The 26935-nt window shown below is 41.7% G+C and overlaps 1 protein-coding gene across 4 annotated transcripts in view; it reads right to left on the reverse strand.

Moving 5' to 3' along the window:
• Positions 1 to 26935, reverse strand: part of LOC143376884 (beta-1,4-glucuronyltransferase 1) — a 54217-nt gene that overhangs the window by 6701 nt on the left and 20581 nt on the right. For all 4 annotated transcript variants that reach the window (XR_013087186.1, XM_076827655.1, XM_076827658.1 and 1 more), the window contains exons 2-3: positions 4962 to 5487; positions 1750 to 2127 (exon numbers count right to left, since the gene is read on the reverse strand). Coding sequence is in view for 3 of the 4 variants with exons in the window: in XM_076827655.1 (XP_076683770.1) it covers positions 1750 to 2127; positions 4962 to 5315 (732 nt within the window). In the remaining variant the exon portion in view is untranslated. The remainder of the gene's footprint in view (positions 1 to 1749; positions 2128 to 4961; positions 5488 to 26935) is intronic.

Consider the following 26935-nt stretch of genomic DNA (forward strand, 5'->3'; position numbering starts at 1 on the left):
AATGTTAAAAAAAAAATTGTCGAATTTCCTCTCTTCTTTTTTTTTCTACAGAAGAAGAAAGTAATATGCGCTCCAAGAAGTGAAAAATGTGCGTCGCTTTTTCCCTGTGGATTATTAACAATAAGCTACAGGATGGCTGTAAAATAAATAGGCTTAAAGAAAATTATCTACGCGAGGGGAAATGAATGGGTGGTATGCGCTCAGGAAAGCGAAATGGCCATGCAAGAAGCACGGTCCCAGTGGCGAAACTCTGTTATTAATCTGTACTACACGTATCCTAGCTATATGCATGCAATTAATTAGAACACGAGAATTCAGTTGCAACTGCCAATCCAGGCGTGCCAATTCTGTGCCATAATTGCACAAGCGAAGGTACTGCACTATGTTTAGACAGATTCTCTTTTAAAAAAGCGAGGCTGGGTGGCCGAGAAGGAAATGAGTAAATGGATATCACTATCAGCTAGTAACTGGATCTTGTATCTGATCGATACTTTCTCAACCTTTCATTTCACTCCGCTATATTTAAGCTTCCTATGTGATCACTCGAACAGATGCTCCGCAAAGGATTTTCAGCAGAGTAAAGCAGTGCGAACCACTAAAACAAGTTACACCGCACGAGATTCTTTACAGCGAACCAAAATATTACCAAGACGTAGTCACTTCTGCGTCAGAGTATTAAAAAGCAGCCAAATAAAGACCGATGGCACCCCCAGGAGCCTACGCACTGAAGAAATCAGAAGGAAGCTCTTGCGAAGGGTGGGAAACCCAGACCTAACCGAAACCACTGTGCTACATTCTTCTTACCCTATCGGGTCAGCAGAGACTCATGCCAGAGTTGAGCTACAGCCCCCAAAAAGCTGAGAGGAGGCAAGAAGTCGCTATCAAACCACACGCCTTCACTTTTACTTCAGAGTATAAAAAAGCCCAACGACTAGAAGCATGAAGCATCGCAGCACCCAAATAAAGACCGAAGGAACCCCCAGAAGCCTACGCACTGAAGAAATCAGAGGATAGCTTCTGCGAAGGGAGGGAAACCCAGAACTAACCCAAACCTTTTTTTTTTTAACCACCCAACCGCCCCTCCCCGCATTTGACCGATCCAGAAACGCTCAAAAAGCATTAAAACTAACAGACCAGGTGACTAGGCACGCGGGGGCCTCAAGGTGGGCCCGAAGCCCCATGAGTTCAAAAGAACTCCCAAAAAAAAAGGTTTGGGTTAGTTCTGGGTTTCCCTCCCATCGCAGAAGCTATCCTCTGATTTCTTCAGTGCGTAGGTTTTCCTGAGTGTTCCTTCGGTCTTTATTTGAACTAACCCAGACCTAACCCAGACCCCTGCCCTACATTCTTCTTACCCTATCGGATCAACAGAGACTCATGCCAGAGTTGAGCTGCAGCCCCAAAAAGCTGAGAGGAGGCAAGAAGTCGCTATCCCACCACACGCCTTCACTTTCACGTCAGAGTATAAAAAAGCCCAACGACTAGCAGCATGAAGCATCGCAGCTCCCAAATAAAGACCGACGGAACCCCCAGGAGCCTACGCACTGAAGAAATCAGAAGCAAGCTCCTGCGAAGGGAGGGAAACCCGGACCTAACTCAAACCCCTGCCCTACATTCCTCTTGCCCTATCGGGTCAGCAGAGACTCATGCCAGAGTTGAGCTGCAGCTCCCAAAAAAGCTGAGCGGAGGCAAGAAGCTACGGCCAACGGGGAGGGAAGGCCAAAGAGGGTCAGCTAGAGATATCGCATTCACCGTTTTTGGCACGTGCTTGCTGCTGAAGAATACGTGGAAGGTGACCAGCTGGGAGACCAGCGGGCTGCCGCAGTTCCTCGAGTACTTGATGGCGTCGAGGGTCGCCGCGAAGTCTGTGCCAGGAGCGTGCATCGCGATCGATATAGGCGCCCTCCATCGCTCCAGCAGCGGCTCCAGATTGTCCAGGAACGTGTAGTCCGCGTGCGTGGTGTAGGTCACGCTCTCCCAGCATCTCACCGCCATGCTCATCGGCACGTAGTTGTAGAGCACCCAGTAGTCGCCCCTCTGCGCCCTCCTGGGCTCCAGGGACTTCTCGTTGCAGGGCACGGCCTCCTTCAGGCTCATCGTCGGCCGCACGACCGGCGTGCCGCTTTTCACCTTAACCAGACGAAGGAACGGTTAATTGCTGACGCGACGGGGGCTGACCCTATAACCGGGTCCCGGCGGGCCACTGGGTCGTGCAGACGCGACCGGGCGGGGTCAAAGCGCTGGGAGAGAGACCGGGGCTAAAAGCATCCCTGTCAATTTTACATGAGAACGAGAGAGGCGCGAGGAGGAGCCAGAGGCAGGTAGAACTTTGGTGGTTGAATTATTAAGGTGTACACGGGGGCTGAAGGCGCCGGCTGTGTTCACTTTCACGGCGGGGTAATTTCTTTTTCAGGGTAGCTGTTGTAACGGCGCCCTCTTCCGGGCTTTAATTTTTAACGCCGCGTACCTGGGTCGCTGAGCGAGCCCTGACAGGGACGGGGAGTTGGCTTTAATCGCTGGGGGTTGGCGGAGGCTTCTTACTGCCGGGGTCAGATGCTGGCTGCTGCTGCGTCTCGTTGGGATGGACCGGTTGCTGAGAACAGGGAAGTGGGAAATGGTAATTGGGATTAATGTATCCTCCTGGAGGTTTGTGGTGTCAGGTGCTTAGCGGAGGTAGCCTCCAGGGTTGATCAATAGGAGCTTCATCCTCTTTGCCGTGCCCCCTTAAGGGGGTGTACATTTTGTGGATTTTTTTACTAGTCAACGGCTCGATGAAGATTTCCCGTTTTTTTACTATTTGTACGTTGTATTATGAGCTACTTAAAAAAAAAGTTTCAGTTAAAAAACTAGTGTTTTTCGGAAGTTATGCATACATATCTAAAAGTCTCTCGATTTTAGACGGCTAATCGGTGGGCCTAAAAACTCGCGCTACGTTCAACCAATTCACTTCCAATTTTGCATGCAGCATCGCAATAAGACTCCGCATCGTCCAACGAGGGCTTTTTTATTCCGATTCCCCGTTTATTATTTATAAATAAAAAGGTGGAATTTTCTCTTAGAAAAATGTAATTTTACCTTTGATCTCTCACCGTTTTTTTATTTTTCAAAATTTTTAAAATCGGCCCCGTTGGACGATAGCTATGGATATACTTTATAAGAAGATTTTATTGTTTTCGATTTCGGACACGATATACAGCTGTTTTCAGGCCCACCGTTTAGCCGCCTAAAATCGAGAGACTTTCGGATATGTATGCATAACTTCCGTAAAACAATAGTTTTTTAACTGAAACTTTATTTTTAAGTAGTTCATAATACTATGTAAAGATAGTAAAAAAACGGAAAATCTTCATCGAGCCGTTGACTTGTAAAAAAATCCACAAAATGTACACATTTTCCGATGGTTCAAACGGGTGCACCCCCTTAAGGGAGGGTCCCACCCTGAAGCTACTAACAAAACATAAAGTTAGGAATTTTTTTGTTCGCATAACTAAAAATATAGAGCTTGCACTTTATTGTATATCGTTTTAAAGCAATCTTTACTTTGCTAGAAAAATTTTTTTGTTTGAAAAATGACTTCGCGGAGCACTGCAAAAAGCCCGGCCCGCGGTGCCGAGAGCGACTGGATCACCTGAGAAGGAAATACAAGAAAGCTATATAAACTAGAATATATCATCTTCCATGTAGCATAGGATTTTCTTGATTGTCCAATTTTTTACAAGCATTTCAAAGCAAACTTTTATGTAAAAAATTAAAGTCAATTCTTCAAGCTGCTATAATTCCCAAAACAATTCAATTCCTCCTCAGACGATCCAGTCATTCGCTGGACTGTGGGCCAGTTGTTTGATCGTGGCGATTTTGTACAATTTAAAAAAAAAAATATTAAATTTTCAAAATAAAAATTACCTTAAAACAATATAAAAAAATCCAAGCTCTATATTTTTATTTACACGAACAAAAAAAACCCCATCTTTGTCTTTTGTTAGTGGCTTAAGGGTGGGATCCTCCCCTAAATCCTCTCGCGCGAGAAGAGAATGGAAATAAAGGATATCAGGGCTACGCTTCAACGCTGCAACTGTATCCCCAAAACGGACACCGCGCCTAGGACTACCAGACTCCTCGGACGCCTCCGGTGCGCCGCAGGCGACCCAGTTCCTTAATTCGCGATGTAATGACGGCGCAGAAGTGGCTGCTTATAAATCCGACACGCACCGAGCGGGAGAAATCTTATCCGATGATCGGTAACCAGGTCAATGCAAGCCACCTTTCATCTGCCGGCGCGCCGGAGTCAAGTTCAGCGGATTTTAAGGCGGACGGTGGTTGAAAGGGGGTGGTGGTGTTTCTCGGGACGGAATCCTACCGATACGGGGACGAGGAGTTTCCGCGGCATCTATCTGCGCCATTCCATCATCAATTGAATAGTGTTCCTTTTTGAGTGACCTCACACCTAAGTCACTGTATCTCGTAGAGGCGCTATACACCCATGTAATCCAGCGCCAATACATCCCTACATTTCCATGCCTCCGCATCCCTCTACCTCAACCCCAATATTTCAATACTCGCACCCTCTAACCATAAGCTACTACACTCCCACACCCCTGCGCTCGCATGTCTCCGAATCCCAATAACCCCTAAGTGCACTGTCCTTTAGCCGCAGCTATCCACAACCCTACTGCACAAGACACGCGTTCCAGCTCCACCCAACTTTTAAAAAATCGAGGACCCCCACGTGTTCATAGAATTTAACTGAATTCCACGAAACTCCGTGTGAGATATCTACCAAAATTAGATCACGCACACCCTAGAGAGTGGTGCAGAATTCCGCGATCCCTGATTTCCAAAAGTATAGTCCTTCACCTGTACTATATACGTCGTTCTCGTCTCCGGACTCCTGCAACCCCCACTGCAGGCTCCCTCGACTTGAAGTGAGCCGCCCGCGCGACGTGGTGGAAAGTAAATCAGCTTACCGTCCGATTGTGCCGATGATCCTTGTCAACAGGCTCGGCCTTGGCCTCGTTGGGCGTCGGCCTCGTGGTGAGGAGCCTCGCCCTGGCCACGCTGGTCGTGTTCCCGCTGCCGGCACCCTTGCCGCCGGCATCCTTGGTGGCGGGGACGGCCGACGACGTGGCGCCCTTCTGCGTGCCGTTCGCGAGGTCCACGGAGGCGAACGTGTCCGCCTGGAGGGGTGCCGCCCAGTTCGTCGGCGGCTCCTCTATCCAGGGCCCGGAGGAGCCGAAGTGGGCGCACACGTAGAGTAGCACGCAGATGTTCAGCACCACCGACACCCGTAGTGTCCAATTTCTACGGACTATGCTGAACATGCTTATTCTCCAGCGTCCCCCAGGTCCGCGCGCCCACTACCGCGGCCCCGCGGTGTTCCACCCTCGACGGTGTTAGCCTCGCCACTCCACACCCTGCGGGGCCCGTGCCGCTCCGCGATCAGGATCTGGGCATGGTTTCGGGGCCCCCGCACCTCCTACTTCCGTCTACGCCCTGGAAGATTAGAACCGGTTAGTGAACGGGAGTTCGGGCGGTGGTGGGGGTGATCGTGGAGCATGTATCGGGGTTTTCTCAACGCGCAAGTTATAGAAGGAAAGTACGTGGATTTTTCTCTTAGAAAAATACGTGGATTTTTCTCTTAGAAAAATTTAACTTTGTCGTTTGATCTCAAAATTTTTTTATTTTTGAAAATTTCGCAGAATCGGCGTCGTAGATGGATGGCTATTGATATTTTTTTTTTAAAAATTACTGCTTTTGATTTCAGACACGATATATCTACTGCTTTTTTCAGGGCCACCGTGCAGCTGTCTAAAAACGAGGGAGTTTCGGATATGTGTCCGTAACTTCCGAAAAACAATGGTTTTTTAAGTGAAACTTTTTTTTTAAGTAGTTTATAGTACTATGCAAAGATAGTTAAAAAACGGAAAATCTTCATCGAGCCGTTGACTTGTAAAAAAATCCAGAAAATGTAGGGGAGACCGGGGCTAGTTGGTACAGACGAATTATCTCGACACCGTATATTTATTAGCTCCATTTGAGCGAGATATGTGAAGATTATTGTTCAATTCTTTTCTACGATCCAGCGTACGAGTGTGTACATTGACGTTAATAATCGTTTTTTAACTGCTTTCGTTTATACAGAGAAAAAAAAAAGTAAATAGTTTTGATACATACAAATTGATCGTCCAAATAACATTTTTTCATTCATTTTGTATATATTTTCTCAACTTTTCATTTACAATATATTAAAGAGGAAGGATCGAAGTATATTCTAGCATATTTGTTATCATGTAATTAATTCAAACAAAAATGAAAAAAATTGAAGACAGAATAGCGTAACTAGCCCAGTGAGGCAAATTGATACATTATACTTTCATCCAAATAACATTTTTTCCTTCATTTTATATATATTTCCTCAACTTTTCATTTACAATATATTAAAGAGGAAGGATCAAAGTATATTCTAGCATATTTGTTATCACGTAATTAATTCAAACAAAAATGAAAAAAATTAAAGACAGAACAGCAGATCAACTAGCCCAGTGGGGTAAATTGATACATTATACTTTCATCCAAATAATATTTTTTCCTTCATTTTCTATACATTTTCCCAACTTTTCATTTACAATATATTAAAGAGGAAGGACCAAAGTATATTCCAGCATATTTGTTATCACGTAACAAATTCAAACAAAAATGAAAAAAATTGAAAACTGAAAAACGTATCAACTACCCCGGTCTGCCCTACACACTTTCCGATCGTTCAAGCGGGTAAACCTCCCCCCAATTCGTTCCCTCAATGCACCGTAAAAAAAGGTAATAAAAAAGGTAATAAAACGGTGGCATGCACCTGTTTCCCCCTGGCTCCCTCGAATCCAGAGCCCCGCAAGAAATCCTAATCTCCCGCCGCAAACACTAAACTCCGTCACCTCCATTCGCAAAGACCAGAAAAAGTCCACCGAGTCCACACAAAAATCGTCGTCGAAGAAATTGGATTTCCCAACGAAGGGGGGGCTATCTCTCTATGACCTCTGCTCTACCAACGCCCATCCGCAAGAGCCCCGTCCGTTCGTCAGTAGAGTCGTCGATAAAACCGGCCCACGATGACGCCGAGGTGGGCCGGAGGAGGGCACGGATTGTGCCAGTGCTCCTCGTTAGTCATTTTCTGTTTTCGTCTAATGACCCCCGTCTGAGCCACGGGGCTCCGCTGATTTCACCGGCCGTTGCTAAACGCGACTCGTGATCCCAGGAAGCTGGGCCGCTGAAAGAATCGTGGCTTGTTAGCCGCTGGTTACCTAATACGAGCCACTGGTGATAATGACACGTTGCGCGCACCGGGTTCGACCTTTTTTTATCATCCGCCTAGCTCTCACTACGCATGAATGGCCACGAACGAGCATGGCAATGGCTTCATTGTTAGATCGTTAAACGCACGCGACCCGGCGCGTTGCGCCAGCCGGGAAGAATCTCGTCGGTGCTCTAGCCGAAGAGAAAATTGATATTTCGCCCGGTTCCTTGTAGTTGGGAAAAATGAGCTGTGCGAAGTGACGAAGGATCTTCGGAGGCTCTCAGGCCCGACGGCCGGATCGGAATGCTCTAACTGAGGCCTTCCCAAGTAGGGGAAATGCAGGGAGAAAGTACCAAATGTGTCAAATTTTTCTAGGAAATTTCGTAATGAATTAAAAATAGTAGGAAAAATTAAAATTTAAACTAGTTTAAGTTAAAAATTAAAAATTAAAATTTAAACTAGTTGAAATTGAAAATTAAAAATTTAAATTTAAACTAGTTTAAATTAAAAATTAAACTAGTTTAAATTAAAAATTAAACTAGTTTAAATTAAAAATTAAACTAGTTTAAATTAAAAATTAAACTAGTTTAAATTAAAAATTAAAAATTAAAATTTAAACTAGTTTAAATTAAAAATTAAAATTTAAACTAGTTTAAATTAAAAATTAAAATTTAAACTAGTTTAAATTAAAAATTAAAATTTAAATTAGTTTAAATTAAAAATTAAAATTTAAACTAGTTTAAATTAAAAATTAAAAAATAAAATTTAAACTAGTTTAAATTAAAAATTAAAATTTAAACTAGTTTAAATTAAAAATTAAAATTTAAATTAGTTTAAATTAAAAATTAAAATTTAAACTAGTTTAAATTAAAAATTAAAAAATAAAATTTAAACTAGTTTAAATTAAAAATTAAAAAATAAAATTTAAACTAGTTTAAATTAAAAATTAAAATTTTAAATTTAAACTAGTTTAAATTAAAAATTAAAATTTAAACTAGTTTAAATTAAAAATTAAAATTTAAACTAGTTTAAATTAAAAATTAAAATTTAAACTAGTTTAAATTAAAAATTAAAATTTAAACTAGTTTAAATTAAAAATTAAAAATTAAAATTGAAACTAGTTTAAATTAAATATTAGTTTAAATTAAACTAGTTTAAATTTTAATTTAACAATGTATGTAACACATTTCTTGTAATTCTTTTTACGTCATTTTGAAATGCTAGTTTAAATTTTAATTTTTCCTACTATTTTTAAGTGATTATGAAATTTCCTAGAAAAATTTGACACATTTGGTACTTTCGCCCTAAAGCGCCCAACATGCTTCCCAGCGACGTTACAGTCTCCTCGGAGAGAGGGTTGTAGGAGTCGTCCCACCTCAGCTGAAGGCGCACCGGTGGAGGGGGAACCGAAACATCTGTTTTAGGAGTGCATTTCCCCTACTTGGGAAGGCCTGGACTCTAACTGACATTAGCTGGGGGGCTATAGATCCGAGGGGCTTCGAGAGCGGAAGGCTGATAATGGAATCGAAGTGTTTTATCTAATTATTCTTGGGAACGAGGGGGTAATCGCGGCGTTACTGATAACGAAATTGGAGTGGTTTGTTTAATTGCACTAGGGGCGTAGATATAGAGTTTTATTTTACTGCGGAGGGTCGGTCGCCAGTTTCGGCGTAGAGCGCTTTATCTCCGGGAGATAATTTGTAGATTCGATGATTATAACGAAGTTGTCCCAGTTCGGGCGCATTCATCGCGCTACTAATTAACGAAACGCTGTTACGTCCTTATAAAATAATGAGAGCGACCTGTTTCCAACTACTTAGCGGTTGTTCGCCGATGCCCTGTCACGGGGAACGGCATCCGATTACAAAACAACCGAGTTTTCTTTAGTAAATCCTTCCCACACTCTGTTACTTCCTCGTCCAGCTGAGTCCAGTGTCGAGGATATAGGGGGGAAATCAATTTTTCGTTAAGATACAGTTACTTACTACTTATTTAATTTAAGAAATTAAATTTTAACGTAAAATAAATTAGTAAAATATACTTTTGAACATAGTAAGAGTAAAATAAATAAAATATGTATTTTTTTAAATATATTTAAACGCATGAAATAATTATAAAAAATATATAAGTTTTTAAAAAAAGAAATCCCGGAAATTTAGTTCTAAGACTTTACAGGCAGGCATAACTCCTTAAGGGAAGGTTCCGGTCTGAAAATCTATTCTCTTTTAATTCTCGAAGTTATAGGCATTTAAGTAGGGCAAATATAACATAAATATGGCACTCGTGTGAAACTTCAAACGCGTTTTTCTCAAAACAGTGTTCTTAAAAACTGTGGCACCTGTATCTTTTAAAATTATTATCCGATTCGGCTGGAACTTTTTTTATTTTGAAGAATATACTTCTGGCTCGTGGAGGGTCCAGTAAAATAAAAGAAAAATTAAAATTTGTAATTTTTAAAGGCGTCGAAACAACGAAAAATATAGTGAAAAAGTGATTTCAAACTTCGACTGTCTTTATCTTCCCAAAAAATGTGATTTTTTCTAATCTCGACTGCTTAGTGCACGAGTGAGTTCCATGCCCTTTAATAATCTGCCACTGTTCTTTATTTCACGCCAATGGTTTATGTGCTGCAGCTTCCACCGAGTTGCATGAATTTTTTGACGCCTCGACTTTAACGACTCCCCAGTGCCGTCTGCAACGATTAATTATAAAACAAAAAATATATTTCTATAACTTAAGACATCCTTAATACAACGCAAAAAGTCCCATCAAATTATATTCAGTACTTTTCCTTTAATTAATTCCTAAAGTTCACCTATTTTTATGCCCTCTAGACCGGAACGGTAACCCCAATTCTAAGCTTCGTACAATTAAAAGATTCCCGTTTCCCCAAAGAAGCGGTGGTGGATAAGCGACAACTCGGTATCAGGAATGAGTAAAAAATTAAAAACAGGCCCCGCACCCGCCCGGGGAGGAGGGCCCGAGTCCCAAAGAGTCCCCCTTCCTGAATGCCCGCTCGCGACTGCCCCACTTCGTTCCCTGGCCCCGCCCAAAGCGCTCCTAAAACAGCGGCAGTATTTTCAGCGGAGACAGCGGTCGTCCAGCGTGACAAACGCCACGGGCCAACACTTTGTCTTCCGCTGGAAGGACAGAGGTGGGGGGCGCAGGAAACGGAAGAGCTCCGTCTCGATTCCGCCAGGTATTGTCAGCGGCGGGTTTAATTATCGACTTTCTTTAAGAACGCGACCATCCGTTTACCATCGATCGCAGGGAGGATTTGCTGGCGCGGGGGAATACCGCGGGGATTCCCGGTGGAACCGGCGTATTCAAGCCCGTTCCTTGGGTCGTTCTTTCTGCTACCACGACAGGGAATAAAGAACGATGCTCGGTGCTGTAGCTGGGCATCGATCGAACACTATTAACGCGGGGGTTGAAACGTTTCGACCGGTTTTGTGCCCTTAGAATTTTCTTACTTTTGCGACTGAACTTTTTTTCAAAGTAGATAATATTTCAAGCTGTACAATTTAAAAAAAAAATTGCCTCCATATGCTATAATGAGGTAGAAAAAGAATCGATTCTTTGGGAATTTATTTCAGAAATTACAAGCTTATTTTTGTGCAATGGTTTTTGTATTCAGATGAGGGGCAGTTTAAAGGGTTACTGTATTATGTTTTGGTATAAAAAATATTTAGTTATTGCGAAATTACGACTGATTTCCCGGAAGCTGTTTTTAGACCGGTGGCCACGATTTCTTCGAAATCGCTTCGCCAATCTTTCGGAAAGTTTGTACGTTTCTTCTAGACATTCAGATCTAGTCTCTAATCGAAGCATTTGTTTTTCCAATGCATAGTTTTTATTTTATGCAGGGAAAGATGAGTGTTTATTTCTACGAAAGTCCATCATTTCGCGTGATTTTTGCAGGAAAAAATCAGGATTTCAAATTTAAATAGCTGCCATTTTGTTTTAAATTAATATTTCGGAAAATTCTCTCCGCCAACCTGAGGATACATTAATATACTAACGAAATCTTTTTTGTCTTTTGATTTTAGACAATCCGGTTCCGAATGGCAGTGCTCGCCGCAAAACCGAATTTTTAAAAATGCTTCTTGGATGTCGCTTGTTATTTTATTTATAAAACGTAAATACTTTTCCACGAAAAAATTACCAAATGTTCTTGAAATGTTGCTCTATTAATCGCAAAAAGTTTTGTGAAAATACACGCTTCCGCTTCTTCAAAAAAAATTCACAAATATTCGCCTGACATAAGCCCTTAATAAATTTAAGCAAATACATTGCACTTACGCATGCGCAAAAATTATTGAACTAAATATTAGAAATTTATATTACCTGGTAGGCCACACTTTACTGCTAAAATTCTAGCGTGAAAATAGACCCTGTATAACGCGCAAATAAATAAAAACATCGAAGCAAAAATCGTCCCCCGAAGCCGCGAAAGAATTAATCAAATTCATTCCCCCATTCGCATATAAAATTTGCAGGTGCTCCCAGTGGCTAGAACCACCCTGTACGTAGCAGTAATACCTACCACGCAGCGCAGCGGATACACTATCATAAAATGCCCATGCCAAAGAGCTACCATCGAGCTTCCACTTAAGAAACAAATCACCCCAGTCGCTCGAGTTTCCCACGCGAAGTGCAGCACAACCGCCGCGTCGATTCCAAAAAGTCGCGAGGCCCCAGCCGACCGAACAGCGACAATTTCTAATTCCGTTCCAGAAGATTACCCAGGCGCATCCTCATCGCCCCGGCATTACCCACTCCGTCGTGGGGAGAAAAAGAAAAAAAAAAAAAAGAAAAAAAGAAATCAGCATACATAACTCCCGTGCCAGGCTTCCTCCGCGGCCATTTAACCCCCTCCCCCTGATAATAAGCATCGGAAGCGATATCGTCTCGCGTGGCTCATAACGTTGCTCAACGTCTGCGTGACGTGCAATCCAACTTACTAAACTCGGTGCTGTCCGGGGATATCGTATCAACTCGCGATACAAATTTCCGTGCCAATTTCCTCTATCATCCGCGGAGCGCGGTTAATAACTGGCGGCGGCCGCTCGCCGGGTCGAGGGCGATGGATTTTTACGGGATTCCCCCCCGGGGGGGGGGGGGTGGGGGGTGGTTCCCTTTGGGAATAGGATGTCTTCGACAAAGAGTCCTCGGGAATCGCTGCTCCATCATCGGCGCCGCTCCCCGAGGATTCCATTTTCCAAATCCACCCCCCCTCCATCGGATTTCTATCACCACCACCCCCCAAGGCTAGCTCTGTGTGCTCGCGCGAACTTTCAATCGAAACGGGACTCGGGGAATTTTTGCCAACTCCATTTTCTGTTTACCCTTCGCTCCCACCCCCCGCAAGCCCCCACCCTCCCCGAGAAATCGCAGTGGTAATATCGCGTTTTTACTCCCCCCTCCCCCGGACTCCTCCACTTGCCGTCGATCCCGCCGCGGACTTCATCGATCCGGGAGAGATGCATCCAGCCCCCGGTGTGTGAATAATGCATCGACTCTGAAAGTAATGGGGGGGGGGTGACGCGTTTGCGGGCGACTCGGGATGGGTGGACCAATGCGCCAGAGGTAAAAGGAATACTGTGTATTCGATTGAAGCGCGGTGTGTCTTTGTCGAGTGATTTCGCGAGAGGTTGTTTTTCACCGTCCCTCGACGGTCGACGGGTCATCGTGGCAAGACTGTTGCTGCTGATAGGGTAGGTTCGAAAGGGTATCTGTTGAAGGGTTGACTGCGGTAGCTGACAATAAGAAGAGGTGTTTCTGTTGAGCCTCTGGAAAATTATGCAATCTTATATTTTTCGCAAACAATACTGTCAGGGAAAGATTTGCATTCAGCGAATCTTTTAAATAAGTTTGTGTTGAGGGTGGTTTGGGTGGATAATTAGGGGAAATTGTGGGGAGGATTTTGGATGGAGTATGGGGTTGGGGAATTTTTTTTAGGGGTGGTGGCTAGGGGTTTTTGAAGGGTTTCGGTCTGGGGAAAATTTGGGGTAGGGGTGAGAACAGTGTTGCCAGGTTTCTGACAAGAGTCTCGCAAAGCGAGTAGTGTAAAGTCGCCGAAAGTTGCCACAGTGCTGGCAATCCCAGTGGATATAAATGTTGAAGGGGTTTTTAACGCGGGAACTTTAGAAGTAAATACTTTTGCCAGTATAATACCTCGTCAATTTCTCAGAGATTAATGCAAATTTTGGGGTAAGAATATCGACGTGTTCTCGAAGAATTTCAACGTAGGAAAAATTTTGGGGTAAGGGTATCAACGCGTCCTTGAAAGCTTTAATTCTCGGGGAAATTTTGAAGCAATGGCAGCGCCCTCTCCCTGAAAAGGAGGGGGTTTAACGTAACCACCACTGAAGTAATTCCACAGCTTTGTAAAAAGAAAAAAAAATTAATTTTATTTGTTAAATAAATTTTATTGAATTTTACATTAAAAATATTTTTATCCGTTCAACTCTGCTCCCCCTCGAGATTAAATTCTGAGTGCGCTGCTGGGTAATGGTATCTGTTTAGGTGTTCTCGAAGGGTTTCAGTCTAGCGGAAATGTTGAGGTAACGTTATTCACGTGTCCTCAAAGGGTTTCGGAATCCTGCGCCGGTAATGATGAAAATCTGGTTGGAACTCCGTCTCTGAATTAATTTATTTTTTTTAATGTGTATTTTCCCTTCCGTGGGTGCGTATAGGTTTGATATTGTAACTGGAGTGCGGCGCGGTGCTGGTAGCAAATGTGCTTTGTTATATAGAGTTCCCAAGGAGATGCCTGTTGAATAATTTTAGAGTATTCTAGTGCCTCTTTGTTGAATGTTACATGAGAACGAAAGGCCGCCACAGCATCTCGGATGCGAACCTTTGCGCCGTAGGAAAAGGTCATTACGGTGACTCTTCGAGAAATGTCTCACTAACCGAAACTTACTATAACGAGATGAAAGTAATTTCCAATTCACAGAACGAATTAAGATTATTCTAGAATTTCACTGACATCATCGACGATAAGCTTTACTTTGATGCATTGACAGCAAAAACGGACTGACCCCAACTTTCTTGTGAAGTTGAGTTAGTAGCAATAATATATGTGTTCTAGTAGGCTGTACGATTCATCTAAAATAGGAAATATATATTTTTTTCAATGTGCATTATTACGCAACTACACCAGGCGAATGGTCTGTCCTATTTAGCTTTCTATGTTGCAATATTTAACTACTATATTTTGGAATTATTTCCTTGTCGCTGGCTACTATAATAATATGGATGACAACTATACGGTGTCGAACAACTATACACAATAGTGTATCAATATACTTGTAACTACGTCACTTCATTTCGACAATTATATACTTGTATAGTCGCGAGTATAGTTGTATAGTGACGACTATAGCTACCAACTATACAACTATAGCTACCAACTACACAACTAGGTATAGTTGTCGACTATACAACTATAGTTAAAAGACTATGCAACTAGATATCGCTGCCGACTATGCAACTAGGTATAGCTACCGACTATGCAACTAGGTATAGCTACCGACTATGCAACTAGGTATAGCTACCGACTATGCAACTAGGTATAGATATCGACTATACAACTAGGTATAGATATCGACTATACAACTAGGTATAGCTATCGACTATACAACTATAGTTGCCGACTATACAACTATAATTGCCGACTATACAACTATAGTTGCCGACTATACGACTATAGTTGCCGACTATACGACTATAATTGCCGACTATACAACTATAGTTGCCGACTATACAACTATAGAATCGATCATAATATAATACGTAATAGTTACATTCATGCAGTTGTCAACTACATATAATTGATCCTATTATCTATAGTTGATAAGTATAATGTATATATTCCAGTCGAATAAATATTTTACATTCCTGAAATCGACAACTACATAAAATTACACTAGTAGACAGAGCTAGCAAGTATACTATCATGTGGAACAAGTAAATACACCAAGCTACTCGAAAAGCCAAGCGTGTCAGGTATGAAATCTGAAGACTAATGAGTTTGCTCACAGATCAGATAACACGTAGGTAAGTATCCAGCATTATTACGCGAAACTATTCCCCCCAGAACAAGCCACCTGGTCAAACAGTAATCTCACTAAAAACTACGATCGCCCGAAGATAATATTGCTCCGACAAGCGAAGCAATCGAAACGACCAATGACGCGTTTACCAAGTATCGTTTAGATTACGCGATATCTCGAGTTTACATACATTAACAAAAAATGAACTAATCGATTCGACACATCTGCTTCATTTCCCGCTCGGTGTCGCAATCAACCCACTAATGGTAGATTAATGAACTGTAATATTCCAGCGACAATCTTCATATCTCCACGAAAATCGCACGCCTAATTAATTATACAAACAAACTGTCACCAGGAAGACACGAATGCCTTACGGAACGCCGCGAATCGTCGAATTCCACGGCCATACCTGCGATACCGATTTTCGTCGCTTACTCGTCGAATCACGCCAGCCACGAATTCTCCGCGGCTGGGAAGAGAGTTTCATTGAATTTTCTGGGAACAGATAGGCCTGCCGCGCTGTTTCGTAACGGATTATTACACGGCGTTTGGTAATAGAGTTATTATCGGGCTGAAAGCTTGCCCCCCCCCCCGTGCATCGGTTGCGAATTCACTTAGAAATTTAAAACTGCTGGGACCTCCCCCCAGGTCTGTCGTAAATTAGGCACGTGACGAATTCAATTATCCACTGAACACCGCGGACAACTTCGAAGGGGATACATTTTTTATCGCATAGCACGGTGATAAAAGTTTTACTTCCTTCGGAGTGTCTTTTAAGGTAAAGGGCAGGACACTTTGAGGCAAATGTCACGTAAAAGCGACCGCGTTCTCTTTATCGACCAAGCCCCTTCTTCACACTCTTTCCAAAAACTGATAATTGATAAACACTGAAATTTTAAATACTAAATATTATTTAATATTGAAATGCTAAATATTATTTAATGGTATTTAAATTTTAAATATTTCATATCATTTAACTCGTTGAATTAAGTATAAAACATCTGTTGGGTTGTAAAATCATCTACAAAGATACACAGGAAGAATTCAAAGACAATAACAGGTAGCTTAAAAAAAAGTAAAAATTCTTGTAAAAATGATGGACTCGGAAATGAATTTAATTTATCGATTCCGAAAAATCCTAAATATTTCATAACTCCTATATTTCCAACTTCAAAACGAAACCGTGAATTATCAATTTTTTTTCCCTCCCCAATAAACCTTTCATCACCAAAAATCAATCGCTGAACGTACGCCACGTGCGGAAATACTGCGGTGCTATTCGTTAGCCGTGTATTATGAACGCCTATGGGCGTCCCACGCACAGACCCGCCAGAGGAGCGCCTTGTAAAGGGTTAATGGAGAGGTTTCATTTGTCATATTTCGTCTCTGGGATCCCTTTGTCGTTCCAATTTCCCCGACGAATTCCCGCTTCCACGAAATCGATTCATCTCGATCGCGATCCTACACGCCCACAACGTCCGCCCGCGCATCCGGCCGCTTGCGGAAGTAGGCGTAGGTGACCGAAATTGATACCAAGGAGCACCGAAACGAGAAGTTACCTCGTTGTTATGTACATGCTACCACAGCCTAGGGAATACTGTTCGTTTCCTGGGGAACAATGTTATCAACCCTCCCCGCCCTCTCCGCTAGATAACGACCATGGCTGGCGCCTGAAACAGGCCAGGAAGCATCCACGGGGAATTTTGTATGTGCTCCAGAGATATAACAGTAGTAATGAGAATATAAAGGATTTGGAAGAACTGAAAGCAGTTCTGGATTTTGAAATCTCTTTCCGTTCTACTTTGGGAACGGTGGAAATTTATTTGATAGAGTTTTTCTAATGTATTACGCGTAAATAGTCGGTTAATTAATATTTCTTATAGTTGTAGTTGTTTAACGTGAAATGAGGGTTTTTAGGCTGATAAGAGTACACAGTGGGTGCTGAATAATTCATGCCCTCGCAATTTTCACGCTGAGAAGATACCTAATGTTTGAAAATTGTAAGGCAGAGTCCGAATAATCTGAAATGTTAGTGGCGATTTAAAAAATCATTTATCTTTTCACCCGAGTACAAAATGCTAATTTTCCCGTTGATAAATATTTAATTTTTTAAAATTGCAAGGTAAATTCTAAATAATCTAAAACTGTCAGTAATGGCTCTGAACATCTATCATTTTTGCCTCATAAATTTTTTATACAAATTACTAATTTTCAAACTGACAAATAGTTAATTTTTGAAAATTGCAAATTTTAAATAAATTAAAATCTAAAACTATCAGTAATGACTCCAAAAATCAATCCATTTTCCCTCCTACATTTTTTTTATGCAAAATATTAATTTTCAAACTGATAAATAATTAACTTTTGAAAATTGCAAGGTAGATTCTAAATAATCTAAAACCATCAGTAACGACCCCAAAAGTAAATAATATTGCGTCCTAAATATCAATTTTCAAGCCGCTAAACGTTTCACTTTGGAAAATTGCACGGTAGCCTCTGCGTAATGTAAAAATGTCTGTCAAGATCCCACTAGTCATCCTAGACTCAAGACGACCGATGTGACGAGGTCGCTAAAGCCGATTACCCCCGCCACGATGATGGACGATTTCAACGTTTCCCTCGTCCAAGACGCGTACGTAACGTCTTGCACGGTAATTGAGCCTCGGTGAATCACTCGTATTAACAGTAGCATCGATTTTCTCTGTCTCCGCTGCACGCGCGATGACTTTGCATCAGGAGAAGTTCATCGACCGTTCTACCCGCGTCATCGCACCATCACCTAAATTGATAAAACGAATGTTGACCTCACCAAATAATCCCCAATCCTGAAAGCTTCAAAAAATTCCACGATTAAAAATACCTTTAAAAAAAAAAACAAAACTCAGAACTCAATTTTCTCGAAACTCTTAAGCACTGTGCTCTACACTTTTGCCAAATTATTTTACACGGTATAGACAAACTAAAAGTAAAATTTAAACAAAATCGGTGCCCTGACCCTCGCGCACTCCCTCTACAAAGTTCCAATACTGAACGTACTGTCATGTGCGGGGATGCTCAAATCCCATCTGCCCCCTATACTCATTCGACGCCCATAGGGCGTTCTCCGCACAGGCTGCCGCATGGATCAAAATCCACCGCACAGAACAGCCTCATACCGAGCGTTTCCTCCCAGAAACTAGAAATCTAGCCAGGTGGATACCTCGAGCTCCCCACCAAATGCAAACAGACATGCAAATCCCTCGTCCATTGCCTCGGTAACGAGCTCGAATGAGTCACTTACTTAACATTCGCTTTATTTCCCCCAGATATGAAATCGTCGGCTACGGTCTATCCCCTGCTCAATTATTCATTCCGTGGCTGCGTCGGCCACGACACGTTTTTCCACGGTTACCCTCACTGATGTATCGATCTCGCGACGATCGAGTCGCCCAGCGTCTACTTCTTGAATAGAAACTTCGTCGAGGGCCCTGAAACCAGTTTGGCTGGTCTGAAATAGTGGCAAAATCCTGTTAAAAGTGGCTGCAGGCGAAGGGCACTCCACCGGCGCAGCTATTTCAGTCGAAGGAAGGCATGTGGAGTGCCTTTATGGTACTCTAATAGCTTCGGGTGCCATTCGCGGCGCACCTCCCCTAAGTCCCCAGCTATTGATAAAACTCCTCCACGCCGCGGTGTCATTGAGGCTGTCAGCCCGCGCAGGTGGGATCCTCTTGAGATCTCCGGTCGCCAGGAATGGGGCTGGAAACCGAGATGGTTTCGAAGCTGGGTGTGTTCCTCGAGTGGAGGTTCTAGGATGAGGACGTCCTCTCCCATTTCCCCACCGGGGATCCTCAGAGGAACCTTCTTCCTCGATTCAAACAGCGCTAGGTAAAAATATTCTCCGTCCAATTAGGAAGTCATTGGTCCCTTGGTTCTCGAGGAAAGATGCTGCCTCTGGAGCCTGAGCAAACTATGAGGATGGTCAGGATGGGATTGGACGTGTGTTTGCCTAGCAGAGCTAGAATTATACTGCCGGGGACGACAGGTTGTGTTCACAGCGCTTGAAGGCCCATCGGTTGCTAGGCGCAGCTAGGCGGGCCAATAGGATGGACTCGGTGAAGTGGCCTGTGGGCTTTTGGAAGGCTGTCCCAAAAACACTTGCAACTGGGGCAGCAAACGAGGCTGAAGCTTTCTTCGAAACCTCAAGCTCTAACTGAGGCTAATAAGCCCCATTACGTGTCCCCGGTGTTACGGCAATCTAAAGATGGGTGGCATGACCTGTATTCATTCCGGCCCATCAGCCGACCTTGCTTCGCATCGCGCACCGTTGTCGCTATCAGGGATCCCATAAAATTGGAAGCAGAGGCGCAGATCAAGCTAGACCGATGAGGAGGAGATGTCCCAAGTTTCTCGAGTGAAAGAGTTTATTGAAGCTACCACGACAGTTATCCCACTGGCGACTACAAAGGATGAGAAAATTATCATCCTGAGAGGAATCTGGAGGACACACCAGTGCCAGGAATTAACACTTGTGACGGCTAGGAACACGTAGATATCAGACTTCAAAGACACTATAGAAATTAGCAGAGTCTAAGAAGCTAACCATCTGGTGCAGGCTGGTATGACTCTTAAACTCAGGGAAAAAAGGAATGGACGTTGAGTGTTCAGAGTATCGCAGATTCCACAGACAGCATGTAGATAGGTTTACTAATTTGAATAAGAATCCCAATCACCTAGACCCGGGGACCTAGAAAGTTGAATGGACCTTGAGAGCCTCCGCGGGCAGCATAAAAATAGTCTAACCAATTTGAATAAGAATCCCACTGATCTAGACCCCTAGAGACATGGACGCCACCTGGTCCAGGCTAGTATGAGCCTTAAAATTGCAAAAAAGATGAATGGACTTTGAGTTTCAACATAGAGAGTGAAACGTGTGTGCGTGCACGTGACGGCGCGCATTGCATCATTCGAACAGTCGAATCGAGTTCACGGACGTAAAGCGGAGCAGCGAGTGGCCCGATTGAAAGGTGGGATCCGCGGGCATACGTGACATAGATGTGCATACTTGAAGTGATCGACGTTAATGGGCAAACGACGCGAGCTACGCGGTCATGGGGCAATTTAAACACAGTCTGCACGGGCAATTTGTCAGCGGCCTGTGTTCACTGGGGGGTAGCACCGATGCCTCGGCCGCGTTTCGCGCTGATTTGTGGATCTCCTCGCCCTGCCTGATCACCCGACCAAGTCCCATCGATCAGTGTTCTTATGATTGGTCTTTGATCGGTTAGGTAGCGAAGGGATTACTGATACCTTTGGGTTTAGGCAGTTGCGCATGGGATAAACACATACACACATCTGGATGAATATTCATAAATTCAACATAAACTTCTCATTTTATTCCTGCGTATAATACTCGCCAAGAGAATAAAAATATCACAAGGAACCATGTCGATCAAACGAACCGTTCTCTCGCAATAAATTCTTGAAGTTTCAGCCAATGAGAGCGCGCAGAGCTGCTCCTGGGCGGCGCGCCACACCCACTCTGCCTCCACTCGCAGCAGATAGAGGAGGGGCTCCGCGAGGCAGCCCCGTCATTGGCAGAAACTTTAACAATCGTTTGCAAGAGAACGGTTCATCTGAGACTCATGGTGCCTTATAAACTTTTCATCCCCTCGTCGAGCAGAACACATCTAGCGCATAATATTTTATCCCAAATTTCATCGTCAAAATATGTGATCTTTCAAACACCCGGCGTCTTAATTTAATAACCCATAATTTTTTAATAGAAAACGGAATTTATGGCACCTCAATTCTATTCACTCCGCGGGGGCAAACTTTGAGCGACCACAGCGAGTGGAATGAGGGTGCTTCTGTTTTAATAAAATTTCGTTTAATACTTTCAAACAGTGTTCTTTTTTTGACAACAAACCGCGTATTTCTAGTTTTTCATTTTCATGTAAAAAAAAATAGTTGCCACGTGGGGCCATTTAACGGTCCTTCGATCCTCCGGCTCATTCATCCCGAGCCAAGGTTCAATGAAGACGTCTCCCAAGCGGCCCAAGCCTATGGGGGAGGTGACGCAACAGCCGCGTTGCACAATATTTCGACGCATCGGGCGACGTGCCGGGGTTCGAAACGTTTGTCCGCCGATCGACCTTTCTATTTCTGGGCCAGCTGGCAAGCTCGGTGTCGTAATAACGCGATAATGAAAACATATCCTTGGGGGTGATGCCTCCGTGCCTCGCACCTTCCTCCCGGTTACGAAACCGCCGCGCTGGAATCGCGGATCTTTCGTGTCAAGGTACCCAACCGCGCTCGATCACCGCTCCTCGCTGTCTCTTCCGGCTAACAGGGAAAGAAAGACGCGATCAGCTTGTTAATTCGCCTGATACACGCGTGCCGAGGGCAGCCAGAGATTTACTTGCTTCGGACTTGTTTTAACCGCGCTGCCCCGCGCATTGTTCGCGGAAGAATTACACGGTGCGCGCCTCAGATTTATTGCCCCGCGAGCGTCGAGTTCACGGGAACCTCGGGTTAAAAACCTCGAAAACCAGGTGATTTTCATGAATTTTTTACAGGAAGGGGTTGTAACACATCCTGAAAAATGTTTTTGGCTTTTATTAATGCACTCGTCAGAGTAAAAAAAAATTTTGTACGTCCAACAATTTATAAATAAATTAAAATTTTCGTTATTTTACATATAAGTTCTAACCGTGGGGGTTCGGGACGATCTTTTTCCGTGTAAAAGTTACAATTCGCAATGGTTTACTAAAATGCAAAAGGAAAAAATTTTGGTTCATTTGTTTATTTGTTTACAAAAATTTTCCGCCTTTGTCCATGTTACTACCATCTGCCACTTGACAATCGAGGATTTTAATTTATTTATAAATTGTTGGACGTACAAACATTTCTTTTGCAGCGCGTTATACGGCATGAAACACTGAACATTTTGTCCATTTACGGTTTTCTTCTACCTCGCACCGTTACAAAGTTATACTCGAAAAACGAAAAATCGCTGAAAATTTGGGGGCTGATTTCATCCCCTCAGAGTGTTTTTCCGCAGAAAAAAAAATCATTTCAATGCTTAAAAAAATCTCACCATTACCGAAGCAACATAAAAAAATTTTCCTCGTTAAAAAACCTATACATATTCCTACCAAGCGACCGCACTTTCCAAGCACCGTTTACAAACCATAAGCTTCGCTGTTTGTTACACAGTAGTAATTACCTCCCATGGATGCTATCGATTTCCCCCCGGCGGGAAGAAAGCATCGATTTATCTCGCGCACGTGCCAAAAGCGTTATTCCATAATGGTTCGTTTGTTGGTTGTGCAACAAAAGCCAGCTGTCCTAAAGAATTTCCTCGGGGGGATTAAACGTACACCCCGGTCGAGACGCGTGCTGGAATAATTGGGAATTCCCCAGAGAGCCGTGATGTCTTTTTCTGCTAAACGTGTCAATGCCGCGCGCCGGCAAGATAATGGCCGGGTATGAGTGACGCGTCGGCGTTTTGTTAGGAAAAGAAAAATCGCACGGCCGAGCCGGGTATGATAAATAATGGAACGCGTGATGCAAAACGCATTCTTTCCACCCTGTCCGTCGCGGTTCGTGCGATTGCGAAATCGATTGTGCTGATGCGCGCGTGATTTATTAAAAAGGAACGGAGAACGATCGTTAACGCACGCTCGTTGGGAATGGACAGGTGGAATGATGGCGTATTAATTTCTGCGTGGATTGTTAATTGCCTGGCGGCTGGAAGCGAGCGGACTTGCGATGTAATTATGTGGAAAATTTGAAGGATTTGAAATGTGAAAAATCTCGGCTGCGTATGATGAACGAGGGGGACATATTTAATGTACTCTAGCACCGTTGGTATATTAATTTTAGACTTCAATAATAATATAAATAATATGAGAATAAGAGAATAGTATTAAGAAAAGAATAATAATAATAAGGAGATAACACATGTAATTCCATTTTGAGGCCGAGAGGCAAAAATAAACCTATTTACTAATGATAAGGAATAATATAAATAATATAAGAATGAGAAAATAGTGATACAAATAAGAATAAGAAAATAGTGATATAAATGAGACGAAGAAAATAATAATATAAATAAGAATATGGAAATAATAATATAAATAATATAAGAATGAGAAAATAGTGATACAAATAAGAATAAGAAAATAGTGATATAAATGAGACGAAGAAAATAATAATATAAATAAGAATATGGAAATAATAATATAAATAATATAAGAGTAAGAAAATAGTGATACAAATAAGAATAAGAAAATAGTGATATAAATAAGATGAAGAAAATAATAATATAAATAAGAATATGGAAATAATAATATAAATACTAATACGATAATTCAATTAATATATTAACTATATTCTGTAAACATTTGTTATGGTGTATATTTGATATATTCAATGTAGCAAAATAAATCTATTTACTAATGATAAGGAAATAATATAAATAAGATAAATAATATAAGAATGAGAAAATAGTGAGACAAATAAGAATAAGAAAATAGTTATATAAATAAGACGAAGAAAATAATAATATAAATAAGAATACGGAAATAATAATATAAATACTAACAAGATAATTCAATTAATATATTAACTATATTCTGTAAACACTTGTTATGGTGTATATTTGATATATTCAATGTAGCAAAATAAATCTATTTACTAATGATAAGGAAATAATATAAATAAGATAAATAATATAAGAGTAAGAAAATAGTGATATAAATAAGAATAAGAAAATAGTGATATAAATAAAATGAAGAAAATAATAATATAAATAAGAATACGGATATAATAATATAAATACTCAAAAGATAATTCAATTAATATATTAACTATATTCTGTAAACATTTGTTATGGTGTATATTTGATATATTCAATGCAGCAGATAGTTTCTATGTTCACTATACCATATAGTCGATATTACTATATGCCCTAGTTGATATATTTACCATACTACATAGTTGATGCATTTACTACTGCACTGCTGTGATAACTGCATTGCGCATATAGTCGATATCCTATAGGTAATGCGTTAACTATATTCAGCACAGAAAATAGTTGAACATCACGACAATATGTCCCCAAAGCCGCAAAACGAAATTCGAAAAATTAAAGCGGATATAGCCGGTTTTGCTACGGAGCGCCAGGCTACCGCAAAACTTGAAATGCGTTTTTCTCGAAACGACAGTTTCACACTTTGCGGGCAATATTACTCCAAAAATATTCAACCAATCGACTTGGCCTTGTGCACGGATATTTGTGAACATTTTCTTCGTAGTACTAAGTTATTAGTATAATGATATTGTTTAAATAAATAACTTTTTTTTAGACATTTAAGGCAAAATTTCGTTGGAAACAGTGAACTTTTTATTCAAGAGGCCGCTATTTGTTCATTTTGCATCTTTTAAGTTTCAAATTTCTTCATTCTGTGCGTACACTCATAAACTAAAAGAAAATTGTTCGATTTTTGGTTTCAGATGAAACCAAAAGGCGCTACGTTGCCCGCAGTGCAATAATTGCGTCGCCAACGGACTGGGCATAACTTTGTTATTTGCCGCTCTTTTTTAATAATTTTTTTTTGTTATATACCTTAACCTGTTAGTACAATATCCTGAAAGTTTCAGAAAGATCTATCAAATACTATCTTTAAAAAAAAATCCCGAAAAATGCCTCGATTTTCATTTAGTTACACCAGGCTCCCCCCTTAAGGGTTAAAGTCAAATGCAATTTTCAGCTCTTCTTTTGCGACACCTTGTATAATTGCAGCAGACGATATCCTTCATAGAGCTGATAACAGTTCGCGCAGCCTGTTTGCTATTAGCTGATAATTGATGGCACAGTCGAGATTGGCACTACAGCTGTGCCATTACATTGCAATCAGTTTCTGAATCTGCTAAATTCTTTAGTAACTGCTAGGCCGATCTTAAACAAGGAACTGTTGTATTCCGTATTTTTCGTATTACTTTTATTTTATTAAATAACTTTATACAAATAACGGAAACCAAGACGATTACGGATAAATACTAGATTATAGATTCAGAACTAGATTCTCGTGTCCAGACTATTCGGACTGAAGTGCTCAAGCGCTTCTGACTGGAAGAATTGCGTGTAATATATATATGTACGGTTTTCGGTAAGCTGAAAAGTGGGGGTTGTCCCGAGTTTAACGGTCGTTAAGGGGGTATACCCGTTTGAACCCTCGGAAAATGTATACATTTTGTGGATTTTTTTACAAGTCAACGGTTTGATGCAGATTTCCCGTTTTTTAACTATGTTTACATAGTATTATGAACTACTTATAAAAAAAGTTTCAGTTAAAAAACTATTGTTTCTCGGAAGTTACGGATACATGTCCGAAAGTCTCTCGATTTTAGACGGCTAAACGGTGGCCCTAAAAACTCGCGCTACGTTCGACCAATTTACTTCAAATTTTGCATGCAGAATCATAATAAGATTCCGCATCGTCCAGCGAAGGCGATTTTGAAAATTTTGAAAAGTAAAGAAATGGTGAGAGATCAAAGGTAAAGTTAAATTTTTCTAAGAGAAAAATCCACCTTTTTCCTTTATAAATAATAAACGGGGAATCGAAATAAAAAAAGCCTTCGTTGGACGATGCGGAATCTTATTATGATTCTGCGTGCAAAATTAGAAGTAAATTGGTCGAACGTAGCGCGAGTTTTTAGGGGCACCGTTTAGCCGTCTAAAATCGAGAGACTTTCGGACATGTATCCGTAACTTCCGAGAAACAATAGTTTTTTAACTGAAACTTTTTTTATAAGTAGTTCATAATACTATGTAAACATAGTTAAAAAACGGGAAATCTGCATCGAACCGTTGACTTGTAAAAAAATCCACAAAATGTATACATTTTCCGAGGGTTCAAACGGGTATACCCCCTTAACGGATGAGGCATAGAGATCGAGGTTCAAGGATGAGTAATAGGGTACGGATAAGGTGATAAAAGAAGGACTTCAGGATGCTTACTATTGCTATCTGGAGAAACTAACGCGCTGACTAATACTTTATATAGATTTAAATGACGTTGGTATACAACAGAACATTCTATAAACAATCGAGGGAATTTTAATTATTTCCCCGCGAAATGGTACCCGGTGAATCAAACCACCCAAGCAATTAAAGTCTCACAGTAATACGCAATGTTACGTACTCATCCTTGGCCTATCCAAGACGCACTACTACGCGCCACGCGGTTTGACTTTCCGATCCAATTAGAAGCCGTGTTTAATCTTCCAATTAAAATCTGTATTTGCCTTTCCAATCGAGCGATACGCCGTGCACGGGATTTCGCAGGGCCAAAGCTTTTTCGAAACCCGCTACCCTCGATATATTTGCGAAAGCTCCGGTGCCTGATCGATTATTGACATTTCCACTGCCGCGCGAATTTTTCGGTGGCGGGGCAAAATTTAATTTCTGTGTGTTCGCAAAGTGCCGCCGCGTTTTATTAAAAAGCGCCGCGCAATATTCGCGGCATAATAAAAATTGTATTTCCTTCTGGAAACCTTCTTCTCCTGCATCCGACTTGCATGCGCGTCTGCCGGTGTTATTCGTTTC

Source organism: Andrena cerasifolii, chromosome 15 (assembly GCF_050908995.1).
Source record: "Andrena cerasifolii isolate SP2316 chromosome 15, iyAndCera1_principal, whole genome shotgun sequence".
NCBI classification, from domain to species: Eukaryota; Metazoa; Arthropoda; class Insecta; order Hymenoptera; family Andrenidae; genus Andrena; species Andrena cerasifolii.